The sequence below is a fragment of the Anoplopoma fimbria genome, chromosome 1, assembly GCF_027596085.1.
Source record: "Anoplopoma fimbria isolate UVic2021 breed Golden Eagle Sablefish chromosome 1, Afim_UVic_2022, whole genome shotgun sequence".
In the NCBI taxonomy this organism is placed as follows: Eukaryota; Metazoa; Chordata; class Actinopteri; order Perciformes; family Anoplopomatidae; genus Anoplopoma; species Anoplopoma fimbria.
This window is the reverse complement of record NC_072449.1, coordinates 27423603-27443429: the sequence shown is the minus strand read 5'-3', so window position 1 is coordinate 27443429 and position 19827 is coordinate 27423603. Positions and strand designations below refer to the sequence as shown.

Genomic DNA, 19827 nt, shown 5'->3' with positions numbered 1-19827 from the left:
GGAGTAATATTCAGCAGAGATGCATTTTTGGAGAATGTGTACATATCTGTGAGTGTAAATACTACAGACTAAACAATAGGATTCAGCCCTATTTTTTGTTTCTAATATTAATTGATTAAATAAACTTGATGTGAACAATTGAAGTGTAAAAGTTCTGGAAAACTTGGTTTCAAATAATGAAATATTCTTGACATTATATACAACAATCAAAGATGAATTTAGAGACAAAAACCTCCTTAGTTAATAATAAATTAAAAATATTCTGTTAATCTGCTTGATCGGGACTGTGTGGATGTCGTTGGATCAGCTTCGACTGAAAAGTGATTATCAACAGATTGAGCATGATTATAGTGTCAAATTCCGATCCGTCAGTGCGTGGAAATAATTACCAGCTCCACTCTAAAACTCACTTTAAATCAGTGAAACAAAACACAAATATGGGAATCAATGTGGTCATGACTCCATCCCTTTTATCTTGCACTTTATACACGTTATAAAATACGATATTTGTCTAACATCTTGTGCTTTCAGAGCCCTAAATTAAGTCTACAGAAATTCATGTTGTCTGAACAACGTAAAAAACCCAAAGGGGTAATTGAACAATGAAATGATGCAGAGAAAAGCTGCAGAACTTCAGGAACCAGTTAGTGTTTGATATTTCTGCTTGATCGAACACTTAAAACTTTGTCAATTGAGAATCTGAACTTGTTGTCCCTAATTCCCTGTCGACTGTAAGCAATTCATTGAATACTAATTTCATCTTCGGTTACAGTTATGTCGTGTTTCACCTCCAGTTTGGCCCCTTCGGTGCAGTGGATACTAGTGATGCCTTCTTGCAGTCTAATCAATAACAGGATGAGTCGCTCTGACATATTAGATCAGGCTTTTAATTTGCTCTGTGCTCCTACACATTTACCCATAAAATGACAGATGTTATGCTTCAGTGTTGAAGTAGCAAAGGTCTTAGCTGCACTAAGAGCAGTAATTAATAATAACTACCATATTATTTTTGAACATCCTGCTCAACTAACCGTAGCAATATAGCCCAGACCATTTTGTGCTGCTGCCTCTGTAGTCGTGCAGGAAAAATCTTTGCAGTGATTTTGAAGGGATGGACCTGTCCTGAGTCTGTCAGACTGGGAATGAATCCAAAAACGTCATGAAGTTGATACATTTCACAACAAGGACATTATTTTACTACTTTTTTTCCCCTTCTTTTTTCGATGAAGCAGCGTCAGCAATGGGATTCTTCCTTCCTTCCATTCTTTCTTTTTTTTGTGGAGGGGGTTGGAAGGTATGAAGAGTGACTGATCAGCAGTAAATTAATTCCACTCTTAATAACTGATTAATTGTGTACATTTATTATCAAGGAGAAATGTCAAAACATTTGCAGGTTACAGCTCCTGGAGGGTTATGATTTGCTGCTGTTAAGGTGTCACCTTGGGCATATAGAAGGTATGATGGAGATTATTAGCATTTCTCTTATTATAGACCTCCAGTTTAATTTAGCTGAATAAAGGTGTCCGTCCAGCTTCTCCGTCAGCCTCCTTACAGCCTTAATACAATCCCAGGAGTGTTATCTCAGCTCTGAAATGATCTATTATACCTTGACACAAAAACTGCAAATAAATTATCATGAGACAATGTACCAGAAAAATAGTCCTTGCAGAATTCAAAGGCTAAAGATGCTATCTTCCCTCAATATCACCAGCTCTGTCTGGGCAGCCTGCATCCCTGAGGGAACAGTGGATGATGCTGGGTGTCAGTGGCACACCCCTCCTGGTCGTACCGGGCAGCAGGGATGCACCAGACAGAGATGCTGGAAGTCTGAGCGGAAGAAAAAAATCACCTAGAAACGGTGACCATCCTATAGACAGTGAACACACACACACACACATGCACACCTTTACCTCCTCAGTCTCCATCTGGCATCCTTCGGCATGCTCTCCTTCTGCAACGGCAGCTGATAAAGATGTTTTGGGTAAAGCAGAGAGAGAGAGAGGAGGAGGAGGAGAGGATGAGGAGGAGGAGGAGGAGGAGGAGGAGAGGATGAGGAGGAAGAGGAGGAGGAGGAGGAGGAGACAAGCCACTGAAGCAGAACTAACGTGAATTCTGGGAGTATGAGTCCTGATTGTGAAGTGACCTGCTGTTGCACGTTTTTTCTTTTTTTTTTTTTTTGCCAACTCACGAATCAGCCTCCGTTTACATGCAGTTGCTGCGCCAAGCCTGAGGGGGGCGACATTGCACCGATCATTGAAACCAAATCTCTGCACAGTTGATTGTTTAATGATGATGAGCCCCTAAATGACAACTAATTGGTCACTGGTGAGCCTTGGCTGGTGGTCTGCTGCAGCTTACTTTGTTGCTTCCCTGAAATGCAACTAAAATAAAGTGAGGAAAATATAGTTTTATATCCAACTCTCCCTTGTCTCCTTCCACTTTTCCTTACCTTTCAAAGTAAGACTAACAATGTCAATATCATTTCACATACTTCCGTTTTGCAAGAATTGTCAAAATAAAAGACTCTGAGCAAAATGCACAAACTGAACACGTTGGCCACAAAACGAAATCACTTATTGTAGGAATGCAGCAGCTACAATTTAAATATGATTATCATGATGTTGAATTATAATAAAATGTGGGCCACAAGCCGGTCTGTTTTTTCAGCATGTGTAAAATGTACCAAAATATACCAGCTATGTTGATTGCAACTCTTCCTGTTTTACAGAACTATTGCATAATATTACAGTAAGATTACCACATTGCCAGGAAATATAGCATTAAAAACTTCTTCTGTGACATTTCATTCTTCCATGTTTGAGTTCTTCACTAATCTACTTTCTAATGCAAATCCAAATGCATTTTTAGGTGTTTCGTACTTGGCGTGCATTGACTGCAGGATTCCTGCTCTTCGCATCTTTCCCTGCTTCTGAATGCCATGTCGCCCACTCTCTCTGCCAGCCAGTCAGCTTCCTCCAGCGAAGAAGCCACCTCTGCAGACTCAGGGACATTAATGTCCCCTGTATGGTCGCCTCTTCCTCTTGGTGCGGTAAAACAAGGATGCCTTTGAGTGTCCCTGTCCAGCTGCACAGCCACATTCACAAGCACAAACACTACCTCCCTGTGTAATCCCTTGCTACCCTGAGAAATGACAGAGAGAGTTAAAAAAAAGTGAACAAATAAGGGTGATAGACGTGATTCAGGGGACACTGGAGACCCTGGAATCTAGGAGGGGAGACGCGTGTCAGGATTCAACAATGTTACCCGACGTCTGACGATTTCTTTTCAGGAACCGATTCTTTTACCAAGTTCAGGCAATGCCCCCAGAAAAACTACATCAAAAAAGTGACGTTGAGGTGTGGCCTGTTATTTTGTTTTCTGTGTTGATGCTCTAAAAAAAAAGAACCACAGATGTCGTTTCCTGGAGTACACTGATGGTGCTCAGATGATTGCTCATCACTATCTCCCTCTAACTCTCCTCCTCCTTCCTCTATGGGTACTGCATTTGTGTTCACTATTCTCTCTCTCCCCTCCCCCTTGGGCACACACACACATATAAACACACAAACCGACACACAGAAACTGATGCGAGTTCCCCTATCCGTCAGAGCCAGTTCCTCCATTTAAGATGCTGACTTGTTTATGTTGAACGGGCAAGTGAATTACTTTTTTCAGCTCTTGCACTCTTCTTTGAGGCTTTTTTTCTCTCAGTGAGCGTGAAGTCTGTTTTGTCACCGAGTTGTGGTTTGACAGATACCTCCAGATAGCAGAGAGAAAGAGAGAGAAGGAGGTTGACTGACACAGAGCGGATAGGTAAGCAGGTTTCTTTAGCCGTGGAGTGGAGCGCAGTGGATGACCGGTTGGTGGGCAGCCCTTAGCCCCAGCAGCTCTCCGTCCTGTGCCCGCTCTTGCTGCCCTGGGCACACAAACACATAGAGGACACAGAGGAGGAGGAGGAGGAGGAGGAGGAGGAGGAGCAGGGTCAACCATGGAGCTGTAGGGGACACGCTCAGATGCCCGTGCGGACTACCAGTGGTGGAGGAGTCCCGCTGAGGAGAAGAGCTCTGCAATGAACAAGACCAAAAGGTAATTAAAAAGAGGAGAGCGAACCAAAAACCAAGAGAGTCTGGTGCACTTGGACCCCACTTGCGAGTCTTAGCAAGTGTTGAGTCTGAGTATGTGTCAGCAAGCTTGTGTGCAGCAGAGATGTGTGAACCATGAGGTTATGAGAGGCACTGTGGTTTTGTGCAAAGGCTCTTGACAGATTTGAAAAGAAATGAGGGCATTTAGTTGTGTGATTGCTGCCCCTTTTTTTATGAAACTAGACACTGTGCTGTGGAGAAAGAGAGAGACTTTGTGTTAAAAGAAAGGTTGCACACTTATCAAACATACGTAGCGCGGTCATAACTAATGTGTTTGACCTGTATATCAGTGAAGAATATCAACATCTCAAATGGTTTGTGTGTATACTACACACAAGCGTGCTCTGACATTCAACAGTTGCTCACCTTTCCATGGGAATGTGTTCTGCTTTTCTGTTCTGTCCTGCCAATCTACCCTTTACATGTCTGTTCAGTGATGTTTTGTTTTTTTATGCAGTAGATCTTTGATACTGATGAGAAACTAGTAGCCTGTGTTTTCAGTGATACTTTTTTTCTTAACTGCTTTAGTCTTAGACCGCAGCGCTTATCAGATTGCCCGGAATGAGAGGGTTGGGTGTCAAATGTTAAGGTAGTCGGATGTGTGTTGTATGTGATTCAGCTACCTGAGTTTAAGGTGGACTGACGGAGTGGCCACATTAGTGTGCTTCCCCTTCAGTGGGGAGTTATCTCATAGTTTTTTTTTAACAACTGGTAACACGCATTTCTCAATACTGAGTTCACTTTTTCAAAAAGTCTTCACACAGTCAGCACAACAGAAGTTGATTCGCCTTGCTTTGACACAAAATGCAAACAACTGTTTTCTCACATAAACGCAAGAAAAATGCTGTGTTTTAATACCTCATCTGCACATGCTTACATACTATATTAAAACCTGTTTAATGCACATTCAAAACCATAAAAGCACCTTCTTGACATAACATGAAAAGACTGTAAAACTAGACTGCAAAATGTTACATTGTACTAAATTGATATCTAAAATACATCTATACATTTGATTTAAATTTCAAAAATATAAAACTCCTAATATAACCCTCTTATTGGGACATACAACACTTAGAATGTATTCCCATTCCTCTCTGAAAGACTTGGATGAAAGACAAGGATGGTGTCACCCATGCCTTACTCTCCATTCCTCATCTCCATAGAGAAATGATTTGCTCATTTTGGTTGAAAGTTGATGACCCCCCAGCCAAATAATCAGATATCCCCACGAGATGCAATAAATGCTGGATAGCTGGACATAATCTGCTATAGATTGCTGGTGATGGATCTAAAACATTCTTTCCCAGGTTTTTTTGTAAGAGAGGATGTGAGGTATGCAAAATACAGGGATTTCTATATCTGTAGTCATTCGATTCAGACTATATATATGCATAGTTTTGTTTTGCATCGCTGGAAATACTTTTGCTTCATTTAGTGCACAAAAAAAATAGCCTGTTGATTTCTGGTTCCTTTTCTGTGAGGTAGCACAATCCATGCAATGACAAAGTGACCTTTTTGTTTCAATTGAATCTTAGTTCATTCTAAATAAATAAACAAAGATAATTCAATATTGATACATGTTGTAATGCTACCTGTTGATAGTGGGTTTTGTTAGGTCACTGTGTGATGAGTGATCCTGTTGTGGTTGCAGAGGTGCATTTCAGATGTTTGATTTACTGTTGTGCTGAATTGAATGTCAGTTGAGAGGACTGTCTGAACAGTTTTGACGAAGTAAACTCAGTATATAGAGAAATCAGGGACAAAATGACGAAATGCAAGTCCCTATAACATGAATCATTCCTTTAAAGGGACTTAAAGACTTGGTTTAAGGTTGGGTTAAGGCTAAGGTTAAGGTTAAGGTTCATTTTAGGTTTAGGTTTAGGTTAAGGTAAAGGTTAAAGGTTTAGGTTTAGGTTAAGGTTAAGGTAAAGGTTTAGGTTTAGGTTTAGGTTTAGGTTAAGGTTTAGTTTTATGTTAAGGTTAAGGTTAAGGTTAGGGTAAGGTTTTGGATTAGGCTTTTAGTAGTTAGGGTAATACTCCAGGAAATTTGTCAGTGTAATGTCCCAAAAGTCATTAAAAGACACTACTGTGTGTGTGAGTGAATGTGTGTTTATGACAAATAAAAGATGGAGAGAAAGCACAAATTGGTACAGTTAGTGTCAGGAGTTGCACAGGTATGATTTCATTGTCTAACTGATTAGTGGCTTCAGTCCCTGACAGTCCAAACTTCATGGATGTTTGCTGCAATGTCTATCATGCCAGCCACAATTGACGGTACAGTGGCTTTATTGTTGCACCAAATGCATGAACGGTTCAGTGCAATAGATGCAGAGGGAACAAGAACGCAGGTTGTGAGAGGAGAGAGAGAAAAAAAAGAGAGCAGCTCACAAACAAGGCCTTCAAAGGGCCCTGGCTTCAATTAATCAATTAAGGAAAGAAAGAGAGGAATTTGCATATCCCCCCGCCAGTGTGAGAGCGAGAAAGAGAGAAAGGGGAGAAGGGGGGGGGGCTGGATCTGTAGCCAGGAGTCTTGACACGGATGGGAAAGGGAATGAGGGGGGATTTCCGAAAGAGAAAAAAAGGAGAAGCTGTTTCCTGAATGGCTTGAATAGAGCAAGGATGAAGGAAGAGGAAAAAAGTGGGTGAAGTGAGGAAAAAGGAGGCGTGGAAGGTCTTCCTAAAACCAAATCAGTGATATGATGGACACAGACTCATTTCAGGCACACTCAGAGAAGAGGCTACTCAGGGTTTTGTACTCATTGTCATGCACAGGAGGATTTCCCCTTTCCACCGTCGAGTGACAGCAGCGATGCGTTTCCATGGATGCACAGTTAAACATTATTATGTTGTCTTAGGAAAAAATGCCAATGCAAATGCCCAAACAGTAACTCGTGGGAGTCCGGCACACGCTGACTCTATTTACAAACAGCTCTCTGTCTCTTAAGCCGGCCAGGCTCATTACACAGAAGAGATATACCTTCGACCTGCTCTGCACTCTGGGGGGAAATTCCCCGCACAGACGTCGTGACATCAATAACATTTCCCCATCAGCACTTCTGTTTGTAGTAGCGAGCGTGTCTCCTCTTATGTGCGGCCGCTTTGAAAGACAGAGCCGGATTCACTCTGAGTCAAAGGGGAGAGATGACGGATTGTAAAGGGCACAAAGATAAGAAAGCCACCGACCGGCCAAAATGTACAATGATGAATCAGTCATTTCAGTTTTGCACTTTATAAAACACAAACTTGTGAAAGATACACACAGAGATATTCATGTGTACATTTAGAAATGAAAATGCCTTTCGTCAAGCAAAGATGCAAAGCTTGTTCCAGCTTCTTTTTTTCATCATTGTAAAACACTAAATAGTTTTGGGGATATGGACTGTTGCTCACACAAAACATACAAATAGACTTCACCTTGAACTCTGGGGACATACGATAGGGATACTCACAGTATTTTGATATTTTGAATCATTTCATCATTAATTGAAAACCCATCAGTCATATATTCAATAAAATAAATCAGCCTCCGGAGGTGGGTTGAGTATGTTAAATGACGTATTGTTTTTACTTACATACTTACAGTCACTGATTGATTTTTCCACAGATGTTGTTTAGTTAAAGTACATGAATATATTGACCGAAAGACTAGCAGTACTACAAACTGATGATCATTTCTCTCCACGTTGTATAAATCAGTCAATACATTTGTGCATTTCCAAAGGTTGCATTTTGCTCTGAAAATCTGAACACAACTAATTCTAAATAGAATATAGTACAAAGACAGACAGACTTTGTGGTAACTAAAAAGAAAATGTAATTATTATTTTTTTTTAATTTCCAATATACATTTTTGAAAACAGGGCTCTCGCTGCTCTGTTGGTTTCCATTGTTGCTGTTAACATGTACTCACCTGTGGTCATTTTAAAGTGATTACATACTGACTGACAAGTCAACAATCAAGCAATTAGGTGTTCAGACGTGTATTTTGGCCAGTTGGTCCATGTGTGTGGCATTTTGAATGGCAGTGTTTTGAAATGCAAAACAAGTGACTTTATGTCAGATTGTGTCTTATTAAGAGAAATGTGTTCAGTGTGTTGAACTACAAATTAGGTGCAAAGCAGAAAATATGTTGAGTTTTGGAGATTTGAGTTTAGGTTTTTGCTATCTCAGTGTCAGTCAATAATTGTGTCATTTTAGTGTGTCTTTATAAATGAAAAAAAAATGAATTAAAAGTAATTAAAATTTGAAATTTCTCAGAACCAGTTAAATGAAATCTGTTTTTAGGAGCTGAGGAAAACAAAAAAGCTTTAGGTATCTGAAGCCCTTTTGACATTGTGTACTGCTTACAGGGAAGTCAAGTGAAGTCAATATTATTTATACAGCTCCAAAATCACACATTACACATTAGCCTCAAAGGGCTTTACAGTTGGGACAGAAAACTACAAGGTCTAAGGTTAGAGGGAATGCATCTTATCTCTGACCTCATCCTAAAGCATGGACATCACCAAACATGCGGTGAGATTCAAGGAACAAGTGTAACAGCTGGCTGAGACAGCTAGAATGAACCCAGTCATCTCCATGTGTTGTGAAACTTACCCATCCTTACTGCACAATAGCTCGCAGTGGTACATGCTGTGCTGTTTAGTGTTTTGAAGTCAGTAGCCAGCTGATGTAATGAGGTGAAGAGGAAGAGGAAGAGGAAAAGAGGAGGAGGATGATGAGGAGGAGAGGTTGGGCTCTCTGTGGCCCAGCAGGTTTCCAAACCAGCCGCCTTGGAGCTGGACTAGCGGGGGTGAAAGAGATGGGGTTGTCACTGACAAAAAGCCTCCATCAGGGTTTGTGAATCCATGCGTGGTCTGAGAGGGGGTGGGGTGGGGGGTGGGGGGGGGGGGGGGGGGGTGTTAATGTGTGGTGTGATAACTGTGTGAAACGGCGCGTACAGGCAGCGGAGCGGCTCGTGGTACAAATAGATCAGTTAAAGTCACCACGTAGGCCTGTATGAAGACGTGCATCCATGAGCGTCCATTAATGAGATGTACATAAAGCAAACCATGGTTCCGTATGTGTGTGCATGTTGAGTTATGCATTATTTGTGCGTGTAGAATGTGAGTGGGCTGTGGAGAAATGAGCCACACACTCACTCACTCACACACACACACACACACACACACACACACACACACACACACACACACACACACACACACACACACACACACACACACACACACACAAGAGAAGGGGATGCAGGTCTGGTCATTCAGGGAACTTGTCGGCAGTTCTCTGAAGTCAAAGTGTTTCCTGTATCAGGACAGTAGCCGCAGTTTCACAGCGTTACCCGATACAAGCTGTTTCTACAGGCACAAGAGGACACCACTGAACGGTTTACAACTGTTTTTGTTTTTTTCAAAGGGAGACCCACATAATTATAAGGTTTCATTTCAACTTTGGTCTCATATATAAATGTGGCAGTGGGCTCGCGGATCAAACCTTTTGCCCTGAAGTCTCAAACCTCAAAAGTGAGGCAGAGATGGTTTGAAATGTTAAAAAAAAAGTATGAAAAGGGTCGGTTAGTGATTATTGTGAAATGCAGTGAGATGTTGCTAAACTGAGCCCCTGATCTGAAGAGGAAGCAATCGCATCATGTCACAAAGCAGTCTCATTTGTCTTTTTAAGGGCATTTGAGAAGCCCTTAATTAAAGAGTCAACACTACAGAAAAGAAGCACTGCTCCCCGACCTTCATTGGCTGAAAGTTTTATTTTTCCTTTCTGACCTCACTCAGCATCAATCCAGCTGCAAAGGTGTGGTCTCGATGTTATGCATGAGCTTCCGTCATTCATTTTTTAGCCCAGGCTCTCCTTGGTTACCTAATGGTGATCCCTGGGAGTTCAACTGAGGAGTAATCTTTCCCTCTCAGACGGGCTGTTTTAAGACACCTGAGGAGCTGAAACTATTCTGTACTAAAACAGCAAAAATAAGTGTAATAAAGTGTTTTATTTCCCAATGCAACACAGATTTTACAGTCTAACAGTAAATGTTGCTCATCGATCGCAGGAGCCTCCAAACATGCTGTCATACGTTTGCTTTGTGCAGCATGCATCCCATGTTCTCCATACTGTAAATCACATCGCAGTAAACGGTATCCACTTCAGCCACCGCGTACGCCGCAAACTCTCTTTTGTGAGCACATACAGGCACTGAAGGGAACTGGTTTTCTGAGGAAACGCTAGAGAAAACCAGTATCGGCGTAGATGTGCTACATATTGTAGTGCTGACCTCAACGTGACGCAATATTGTACTTTTTTAGCCTGACTCCAGATTCTCGGGGTAAACCGCAACAACTGTTTAAAGGCATGCATTAGTACTACGAGTGTTGGCAACTTTGACCAGACATTTCGAAAGCCCTCAACGTGGCCATCTTCATAAACACAGCTGTGGTAGTTATAATCATTTATATCTGGTTAACTAATAGCGTATTGCTCTGTTCTGCACTTGCATCGAAAAGAGTTTAACACAACTAAGGTATGGGCTCCGTGTTCCAAACAGGATGGGTGTTTCTGACCAAACACAACAGAACTTTTTACAAGTAGCACATGTAAAAATACAATACACCTGTCTGTAGCAGGGCCAATTACTTCCTTCCCCTGCAGTTGTTTGCAGTTGTTCTGGCAATGCGTGATGGTTGAGGCAGCTGCAGCGCTGCAGAACAGCTTATCAGATGTGGGGGAGCTGCGTTTCCTCAAATGCTGACCTGCACTACCTCACCACACTCTGCTCTACTTATTTCTAGGCTACTTATACTCCCTGTCTGTGTCTGACTCTCTCTCTCTTTCATTTTCTCTCTTTCTCTTTCTCAGGAAGCCGAATGGAGAGGGCCGGAAGCTGGTCCAGCGGAGGAGGAACACATGTCCCAGCCCTCAGGACATCACCCGGGCCCTGCAGAGCCCCAGCTCGGCCCCCAGCCCCAGCGCCGCCAGCCTGGATGAGCTCATACAGCGCTGCCTGAACTGCTTCGGTCAGTCCCTGTCCCAGCGTGTTTGCATGTGTTCCCAAAAGTGTGTCATGTGCCTTTACCCTTTATCACAGCCAGGTTATATAAATGAGGGATGAGGGAGAGAGAGGGGGGGAATCCAGGGCGAGAGAGAGACTGACAGGGAGGGAGGGAGGGAGTGAGGGAGACAAAGGGCAGTCTCATACAATCAAGCTTTGTTTAGTTGGTCTGCAGAGGCCAACTAGCTATTCCCATGCAATGGTAAAGTATACAGATCTCTCTCCTCTCTGCTTCTCTTTTCTCTGTCTCACTCTCTTCATTGGTTAGGTCATCCAAATCACATACCAAAAAAAATCAAGATACCCCTAGTGGTATCAGCACAAAGTGAATGTTTATTTATTTAAAAAATATGAGAAGATTAAATTAAATAAAGAAAGAAATAATAAAAAATGATAGAGATACCAACAACCTTAAGACAGTGACTAACACTTGGTTTCACTCTTCATGTCCCGTTACGGTATAATGTTTGATGAAAAGGTTCATTGTATATCAAGTAAATTAGACACATTTGTCTGGACCTTTTCTTTCTTTATTTGCTTATTTCTACTCTAGGTCACAGTTGGATGTATCTCATACAGTAGGCGACAGGCAGGAAAACAACCGGGGGCAGGTTGTCAAAAAAAAAGAATGTCCAATCCACCTGAGCTGCAAAGTCAGGAAAACAAAGCACCTGGAAAAAACCACGATGGAAATCTCAAACCCACCTCAAATAGAACTAAGTGACTGACTGAAAGGAACTGAAATGAACTGGACTGAGCAGCTTGTCCTGATCCAACAGTGTTTGTTGTTGTTGTTGTTGTTGTTGTTGTTGTTGTTGTTGTTTTGGACCGTGTTAATCCCTTGCCGCTGTGCTCTGGTTGCAGATTTGGAGGGGAAGCTCTCCAGCCCCAGAGGGACCCAGCTGGTCCACATGACCCTGATGATGCACAGTTGGGTCGTGCCGTCTCAGATGTTCGCCCAGAAACTTCTCGCCCTATATCCTCCACTGTCGCTCCGTGCAGGGCCGCGGTCCCCACCGGGTGCACTGGTCCCAATCACATGTCCCCGTTCATTAATCAGATCAGGGAACAGGCATGGCTTTGTTTTGTAGGAGAAAAAAAACAACAAGATTTTGAAGTAAATATCCCCGCTGCTGGTGTTTAGTGTAATGCCGTGCCATATCTGCACACCTTGATTCTGTGTTTGGATCCTTGACTCTTTTTCCCACTTATAAGGATTGTCCCTCGGACAAGAGGGGACCGAAGCGGACACAGATCTGCCACCTTATCAGGTGAGTCAAGGCCCGGGGCGCATGAGGGGAACAGAAACTGCTAGTCCTGTCTCCATCTGCGGGTTAGTAAGCATTCTTTTTTTCTGTCCTGCTCCGTGGAAAGGCAGTGGATCAGCCAGTTCCCGGCAGTGTTCGAGGCAGACCCCCTCCTAGAGCAGACCATGGGGGACCTGTGGGCGCTGGTCCGCTCAGACAGGGAGGAGACGCACTCGCAGCTCATCGACACCTCCTGCTTGTGAGCAATGTTTTGACTTTGATTCACCATCATGCCCCAGAGGAACCACGCTTTGCTTATTTGGCCACAACTCAAAGGAGTTCTTCTATAAATAGAAAGTAGTTTTTTCTATATATAGAAAATAAATTTCTATTTTTGTTCTGTTGCCCGGCTTTCTTTTCCTAGAGGCCCTCATGTGAACATATTCCAGGCACCCTCGCCCTCTGTGAAGAAAAGGAAGGTGTCTTTGATCTTCGACCACATGGAGCCGCACGAGATGGCCGAGCACCTCAGCTACCTGGAGTTCAAGAACTTCTGTAATGTTTCAGTAAGTTTAGAGAACAACTTACTAATTGCTGTTCTTTCTTTGCTTAAAGGTTCCATTAACATATTCAGAGCATTAATGTACCAACAAACTACTACTGTCTGTGTAAAGATAGAGTGGAGTTATGTCTACCTGAGCAGAGAATGAAGTCGCTCTCCCTCTGTGTGTGATGTTTTCCTACCTTCTCCGTGCTTTGTTGTTGTAGTAGGCCGGCTGTGCATGCTTGTAGTGCATGTTAGTGCATGTTAGTGCATGTTAGTGCACGTGAGCGTGCCCCACTGACTAGCTCACGCTCTACATTCCTCTCATAAGGCGGTTACAGCTTATAACACCCCTCTCCACTTTTGCCATTGTTTGCATTGTTAGCTCTGTTAGCACCATTAGCTGCAAGCTGCCAACTTGCAGCTCTCAGCTTGAGAGCTGTTGAGGGCTGGTGATAGAAATGCTCCCAATATATATATTATATATATATATATATATATATATATATGCATTACCAGTCAAAAGTTTGGACACACCTTCTCATTCAATGGTTTTTCTTTATTTTTTTAATTATTTTTTTCTACATTGTAGATTAATATTGAAGACATCCAAACTATGAAGGAACACATATGGAATGATGTGGTAAACAAACAAATGCTCAACAAACCAGAATATGTTTTATATTTTAGATTCTTCAAAGTAGTTGAATGAGAAGGTGTGTCCAAACTTTTGACTGGTACTGTACATATTATCCACCTGCACCAAAATCCATTTAGCTAATAATATTTACATGCCCAGACTCAAACCCTTTATAAAGTACGTGTATTAGAAAGAAGCGTCTTATTGAGAAGTTAGGTTAGATTCTTTGTCAAATTTTCAGTAAAAAAGTTGTCAGGAGTAAAAAATATAATCTGCTCGTTGCAAGCTGGCATGTGCACTTTAGTGAAAACCAGAGTTGTTTCCTGTCTGACCGCTGCTATCTGACTGGGCAGTTCATGGACTACCGCAGCTACGTGGTGCGAGGCTCGGTGAGGGACAACCCCGCTCTGGAGCGCTCCGTCATGATGTGTAATGGAGTCTCCCAGTGGGTCCAGCTGATGATCCTCAGCAGACACACGGCCCAGCAGAGAGCCCAGGTCTTCACTAAGTTCATTCACGTGGCTCAGGTAAACGGGCTGAGGGAGGCTCAGAGGGATTTGGGTTTTGCTGCTTAGAACTACACTCGTTTTATTATAAGGCCTTCATATTCTGTCACTCTGCTCTTTACTCCATAGAAACTCCGAATTCTGCAAAACTTTAACACTTTAATGGCAGTGACTGGAGGTCTCTGTCACAGCTCGATCTCCCGCCTCAAAGACACCTCTAACCTGCTGTCTCCTGACATCACTAAGGTTTTTCAGATATTACACATAACCATGAGTCACTCTGTCAATGCCTCACCGCAAAGACATTATGATTACACTTCTCTTTCTTAAATCCTTCTCCTTCTTGAACTGTGACATTTCTTTGGGTTCATTGTCTTTGTGTTGTATTGAATATATAGAATTGATTTGATCTTTTCACCAAGAAGGTTTTGTTCTTGTTTACTTCAACCTTCTCTGTCTGTCAAGATATATCAATATATATTTTAGCCTTAACTGTGACACTAGTACAGGTTTCAGTAATCATTTAAACATGTTATATAAGGGAGAAGAATAATTCAGGTATAACAGCAAAACATTTTTTATCTGTTATTGGTTTTAATACCCTGTTGAAGTTTATTTGTCTTGTACTTTTATCAATTATTTCTTTATAGTTGCTTTGTTACATTGTTACAAATAATGACATCATGCACACCCTAAAAGACATAATTAACGTATAGTTTGAACCAGATTCAAGTCACAAATTTGATGAAATTTAACTCAACTTGAAAAAATTACAAAATAAAGACTTGTAACTTGACTTAGACTTAAACACCCATGACTCATGACTTTACGTGGACTTGAGCCTTTTGACTTGAAAATACTTGAGGCCCAAAGATAAAAAAGTGTGCGAACATGAATCATTCCCACAAGTTCACACTTGAACTTAATACTGTTGGCTGCGAGCTGCCGGCTCAGTCGTTGTCATGTTTAGAGACGTTTAGAGGCATTGAAATTCTCCCAATCTTGCATTTAGCACCTTTAATCCCGCAGATCTTTTTTTTTATGATTAAATGCAGTTGCACTTGTTTTAACAAATAAATACCAATTTTATAAAAAAACATTCATGAATTAGCTCAAATGATCTAAATTCACTGCTTACATGGGCTTGAACAAGAAAGATTAACTTATGTCGCAAACTTGCATAAAATGTTGGAACATGCTGACAGAATTTTATATTGAAGTTCTGGGCCTTCACCCTCTCTCAGGCCCTGAGTGAGATGACAGAGCTGCTCTCCTCGCGCAGTAACTACATCAACTACCGGCGGGTTTACAACGTATGCAGCGGCTTCAAGGTGCCCATCCTGGGGGTCCACCTGAAGGACCTGATCTCGCTGAACGAGGCCCTGCCGGACTACATCAACGAGGACAAGATCAACCTGAGCAAGCTGGAGCACCTGTACAGCAACATCAGCGACCTGGTGACCCTTCACAGCTGCACGCCGCCCTTCGAGGCCAACAAGGACCTTCTGCATCTGCTCACGGTACCAGAGAGACACCAGGAGATGTTTTTTTTAGAAATCAGATGAGAGAGATCCTCAGGAGGAACGTCTTGAAACTGTGTTCTTTTGATGTTTCAGCTCTCTCTAGATTTATACTACACCGAGGATGAGATATATGAACTTTCATACAACAAGGAGCCCAAGAACACCAAGATCCAGGTCAGTAGAGCCCCAAACTCTTCTTTGAAGTTGAGCTCCATCTTACGCCACTCAGCTGACACTTGTTATAACCTCTTCTCACGAGAGGAGGGACACTTGTTTGCTCTCTGTGTGGGTGTAACACCTCTCTTCAAAACAAAAGCACAAACTCGGTGCTGTAACACATCAAAATCGGCCACATCAAAGCGCTGTACGTTAGAGGAGCTTGTTATGTGGTGGGCGTGCTCTTTTTTTGTTTTTCCTTTCCTTCTTCTTGTTTCTCACATGTGCAGTCCTTTTGTGTCTCATCACTGCATCTGTCCGTCCACAGCCCGTAGCACCGGTTAAAGCACCTGTAGTGGCGGAGTGGGGTTCAGGGGTCACCCCCAGGCTCGACCCGGACACCATCTCTAAACACGTCAAGCAGATGGTGGATGTGAGTATGTGACTCTGCAGCAACCTCCCGCCTTCTTTCACTTCCTTATTACTTGGCAGACCAAAGCAGAACTAAACCAACCGATCTCTGACGAGCGCAACCGCGTATCTGATTGCTCTGTCGCCCCCTGCAGTCCATAATGAAGAACTACGACCAGAGCCAGGACGGATACGTTGCACTGGAGGACTTTGAGAAAATAGCAGCCAACTTCCCCTTCTCCTTCTGCACTCACGAAACTGACAGGTGAGGAAGCCGCTGCACGCACGGAGGCCTGTTGCTATGACAACATGAGGTGTTGAATGGTTTACCAAAACAAAAACACTAACTCACTTTTTGTTGTTGCACTTTAAGGGAGGGACAAATCAGCCGTGAAGAAATCACCTCTTACTTCATGAGGGGAATGTCTATATGTGCCAAGCTGGGCTTCAACTTCAACGCACACAACTTCCACGAAACCACGTACAAACGGCCGACGTTTTGCGAGACGTGTGGAGGCTTTGTGAGTTTCCATTGTATGCGTTTTTATTTAATTTTTTATATTTATGGCCAACAAAGCTGCAATATCACATTTACCATGTCTGTCCTCTTGTAGCTGTGGGGAGTCATCAAACAGGGCTACCACTGTAAAGGTAAGATCACATGTCGTTTCATCCTGCATCAAAGAGTAATCCGCTTCATCAGACCAAGATGGAGGTCAGTTCACCCATATTACACGCCGCTCTGGCAAAGCAGATCATTTTGACCCAGGTTTTTAGAGATATCTGTCTCCCAGGTTTCTGCTGCCACGTGTGGAAGTAATTTGTTATCTGCTGCTCCAAGCATTAAATCCACGGAGCTGTTGTGATTTGGGTGAACTGATCCTTTACGTAGCAGCACTTCCTTTAAAGTCTCATCAGTCTTTTTGTTTCTTCTGTCTCTCAGACTGTGGGATAAACTGTCACAAAAACTGCAAAGATCTGGTGGGCATGGAGTGCTTGAAGAAACACAAGAACACGACCGGGTCCTGTCCGTGCACCCCGGCCCCCAATTTAAGAACCAAGGGTAGTAGCTGGAGTAAGTCCTTTCTCCGTCACACTGCAGAACACAACACCCACAGAATTTCCCTTTAAAATGAGCCCGAACCCTTAATATCTTATTGTTTCCTGTCAGGTTCGGAGGAGGAGGCCTTTGTTTTCCCCCAAAGTAACGACACAGAAAACAACCAGGGCGTGTCGGACTGCTCCACTCAGACGGATCCTGGGGTGTGGACGCCGCAGAAGAAGGACAAGAGGGGCAACCACCACAACTCTCTTGTGCATGCATCGCCGGAGAGAAAGGTGAGACAGAACTGCGGACGGAGCTTCTCAACCTTTTCTGTTTTTAATTTCTTACCACAAATGCTCAGACTGTCAGGTGCTGCTACAGGAGTTAATAAACGATGAGTCAATCAGTGACACTTAAATGACTCTCATTACTGTAAACCTGCAGATGTTTAATACTTCTGCTGATACAATCATCTCAAGCCTTTATGTGTGGAATCTTTGTATGAGTATAACATCTTTCAAATGATCTTGATAGGATAAGTTTTGACAAATATCTGCCAAATACAGAAAATGTCAAATTCTACACACTTTTCCTTGTCTTTTCCCTCCTAAAGCTCCTACGCAGGTGTTTTAACTTAAGGTTGGTTGCTTCGAACTTTTAGTCTGAAATCCTTAACACCAAATCAAACCAGGTTGTCTTTTACCAAAAGTATGGAGGAGTATTAGGGCCAGCCACAACGGGAAAAATTAAATGAGAGGAGAATGTTTTTTATTTATTTATTTTGCATTTCGAGAAAAAAGTAAAAATGTCATTATATGTTAACCCTAATAGTTTGATTTATTATCAAAAGTTCAAAATGTATTCTCAACATTTTATTTACATTTTCATAATGGTATTTCAACTTTATTTTCAAATTTAAAAAAAATATGAATATATATAGATAGATATTTTTTTTATGCCTGGCATTTCTAATGTAATTCTCGTCATTTCGACTTTCTTCTTATAATGCTATAGAAAATAAAAATATTCCTCTCAATTTTTTGCTTAAGATTAAGAGCCTATAGAGAACAAAGCAGGTGAATGGAATTTTGTTTTCGCTGATCAAAGAATTCAAGAATTACATTTGACAAAATCAAAAGCAACACCTCTCTTTAGAAACACTCAGGATAACCCACAGAGCTCCCCGTCGGCACGTATCAAAGGACTGCAGATTAAACAAACTTTGCATGGCTCTTAACCAAGTGTGACAAGAGACTATTTGAAGAAGCATCTTTTCATTTAAACTGTCTCACTAGAAAGTGAAAAAGTTTTTTTTTTTCACAATTCTTCTTGAGTTTGATAAGAACCGTCTTGATTTGTCTTGTGTTGCTCCAGCTCAACACACTGCCACAGAGAACCCGAGGCTGCTCCATGCCCGTTTCCTTCCTGCAGGAGAAGATGGAGGAGCTGCATCTCCACAAAGACAAGAGCAGAGAGCCAGACTGAACACTCCGTCTGCTAACATTTCCCCCGTCATGGACAAAAACACACCCAGACACCACCACGTTTCTGACGAACGCTACGTCTGACTGGTGTTGAACTGATGAGATTTACTGGCCATTCGCATCAGAAGGCCAGCAGTTATATGTATGGACTCCCTTGTGTTTTTCAAGTATGGTTACTCGTGTTATTTTATTTTTGTCAGTCTTGTGAGTTCGGCTAAATGTTCAGGCTTCAAGCACCGATTGTCCGGATGTAATTTATGAACACCTCGCTGGTGCCTTGGTTCTCTGGTGCTAAGATTCAACCTCAATCCATAAGGTCACTCATGACCACAGACAGGAGCTGCCTGGTCCTTATACACACAACACATGCAGGGTAGGAAATAAACACTAAGAATTGTCGCTGAAATTGTCACTTTGGCAGCTATATGACAACTCTGCTCATGAATTCGGAAAGCAAGCAAGCAAAACATTTGTATTATTGCTTTTTGTTTGGCTTATGGTTGGGTGATATGGAGACGTATACATGAGACAATTTGTCAACCAGTAGATATCGCTGTACTGTGTATGAGGTATCTATTCCTTTATTATCTCTGGTTAGATCAGGAAAGACAATTTTTTTAATCACTGTAGTCCTTTCTTGAGGGCGATAATGGATTTACGGAAGTTTTCATTTGATTAACTAACTGGGCATTTCCATCTTGTTAGTTTCTTAAATTTACAGAAAATGCTATATTGAATATACATATAAATATATATATAATGATGTCATACCATATAACATATTGCCCTCAGTTTAGTTGTTCATAAATAGTGGAAGGAGCACGTGAAGTTTTATCCATAAACCACCATAACTAGCAGTGGTAAATGTTCATTTCCTGCCCTGTCAACTTTTTGGACTTTTAAACAGTTCATTCAAGGTTCAACAGAACTGCACTGGAACTATTCTCTTTCAAGACAAATGCTTCTTTGTTTCATTCTTTGTCCACAATGTCAATCTTGTTGAAAATAAGAAAGATACACCAGCAATGATGAATCCTGCAGTATGTGTTGTGTTTTAGTTCACTTGCAGAAACAG

The 19827-nt window shown here is 42.0% G+C and overlaps 1 protein-coding gene across 3 annotated transcripts; it reads left to right on the top strand.

The window, feature by feature from the left end:
* Window positions 1-3602: 3602 nt before the first annotated feature.
* Window positions 3603-19801, top strand: rasgrp4 (RAS guanyl releasing protein 4). Of its 3 annotated transcripts, XM_054604900.1 has the most exons (17): window positions 3603-4086; window positions 11004-11161; window positions 12061-12172; window positions 12405-12467; window positions 12571-12702; window positions 12868-13009; window positions 13981-14154; window positions 14263-14379; window positions 15378-15653; window positions 15750-15830; window positions 16141-16245; window positions 16379-16488; window positions 16597-16744; window positions 16838-16874; window positions 17167-17298; window positions 17395-17561; window positions 18643-19801. In XM_054604900.1, exons 1-17 carry the CDS (start codon window positions 4070-4072, stop codon window positions 18751-18753), a joined length of 2082 nt encoding a protein of 693 aa, XP_054460875.1. In that variant the 5' UTR covers window positions 3603-4069; the 3' UTR covers window positions 18754-19801. The 3 variants fall into 3 exon arrangements, with proteins under 3 accessions (XP_054460875.1, XP_054460891.1, XP_054460884.1); XM_054604909.1 differs by lacking the exon at window positions 3603-4086 and having other exon boundaries at window positions 11075-11161; window positions 11750-12172; window positions 18643-19798; XM_054604916.1 differs by lacking the exons at window positions 17395-17561; window positions 18643-19801 and having other exon boundaries at window positions 16597-16757; window positions 17167-17256.
* The last annotated feature ends 26 nt before the right edge of the window (window positions 19802-19827 follow it).

Bases quoted from the DNA above. Each gene is read 5' to 3' on its own strand.
- rasgrp4 (XM_054604900.1), top strand. The intron at 16,246-16,378 runs GTGAGTATGTGA...CGCCCCCTGCAG, and splicing joins ACGTCAAGCAGATGGTGGAT to TCCATAATGAAGAACTACGA. The intron at 17,562-18,642 runs GTGAGACAGAAC...GTGTTGCTCCAG, and splicing joins ATGCATCGCCGGAGAGAAAG to CTCAACACACTGCCACAGAG.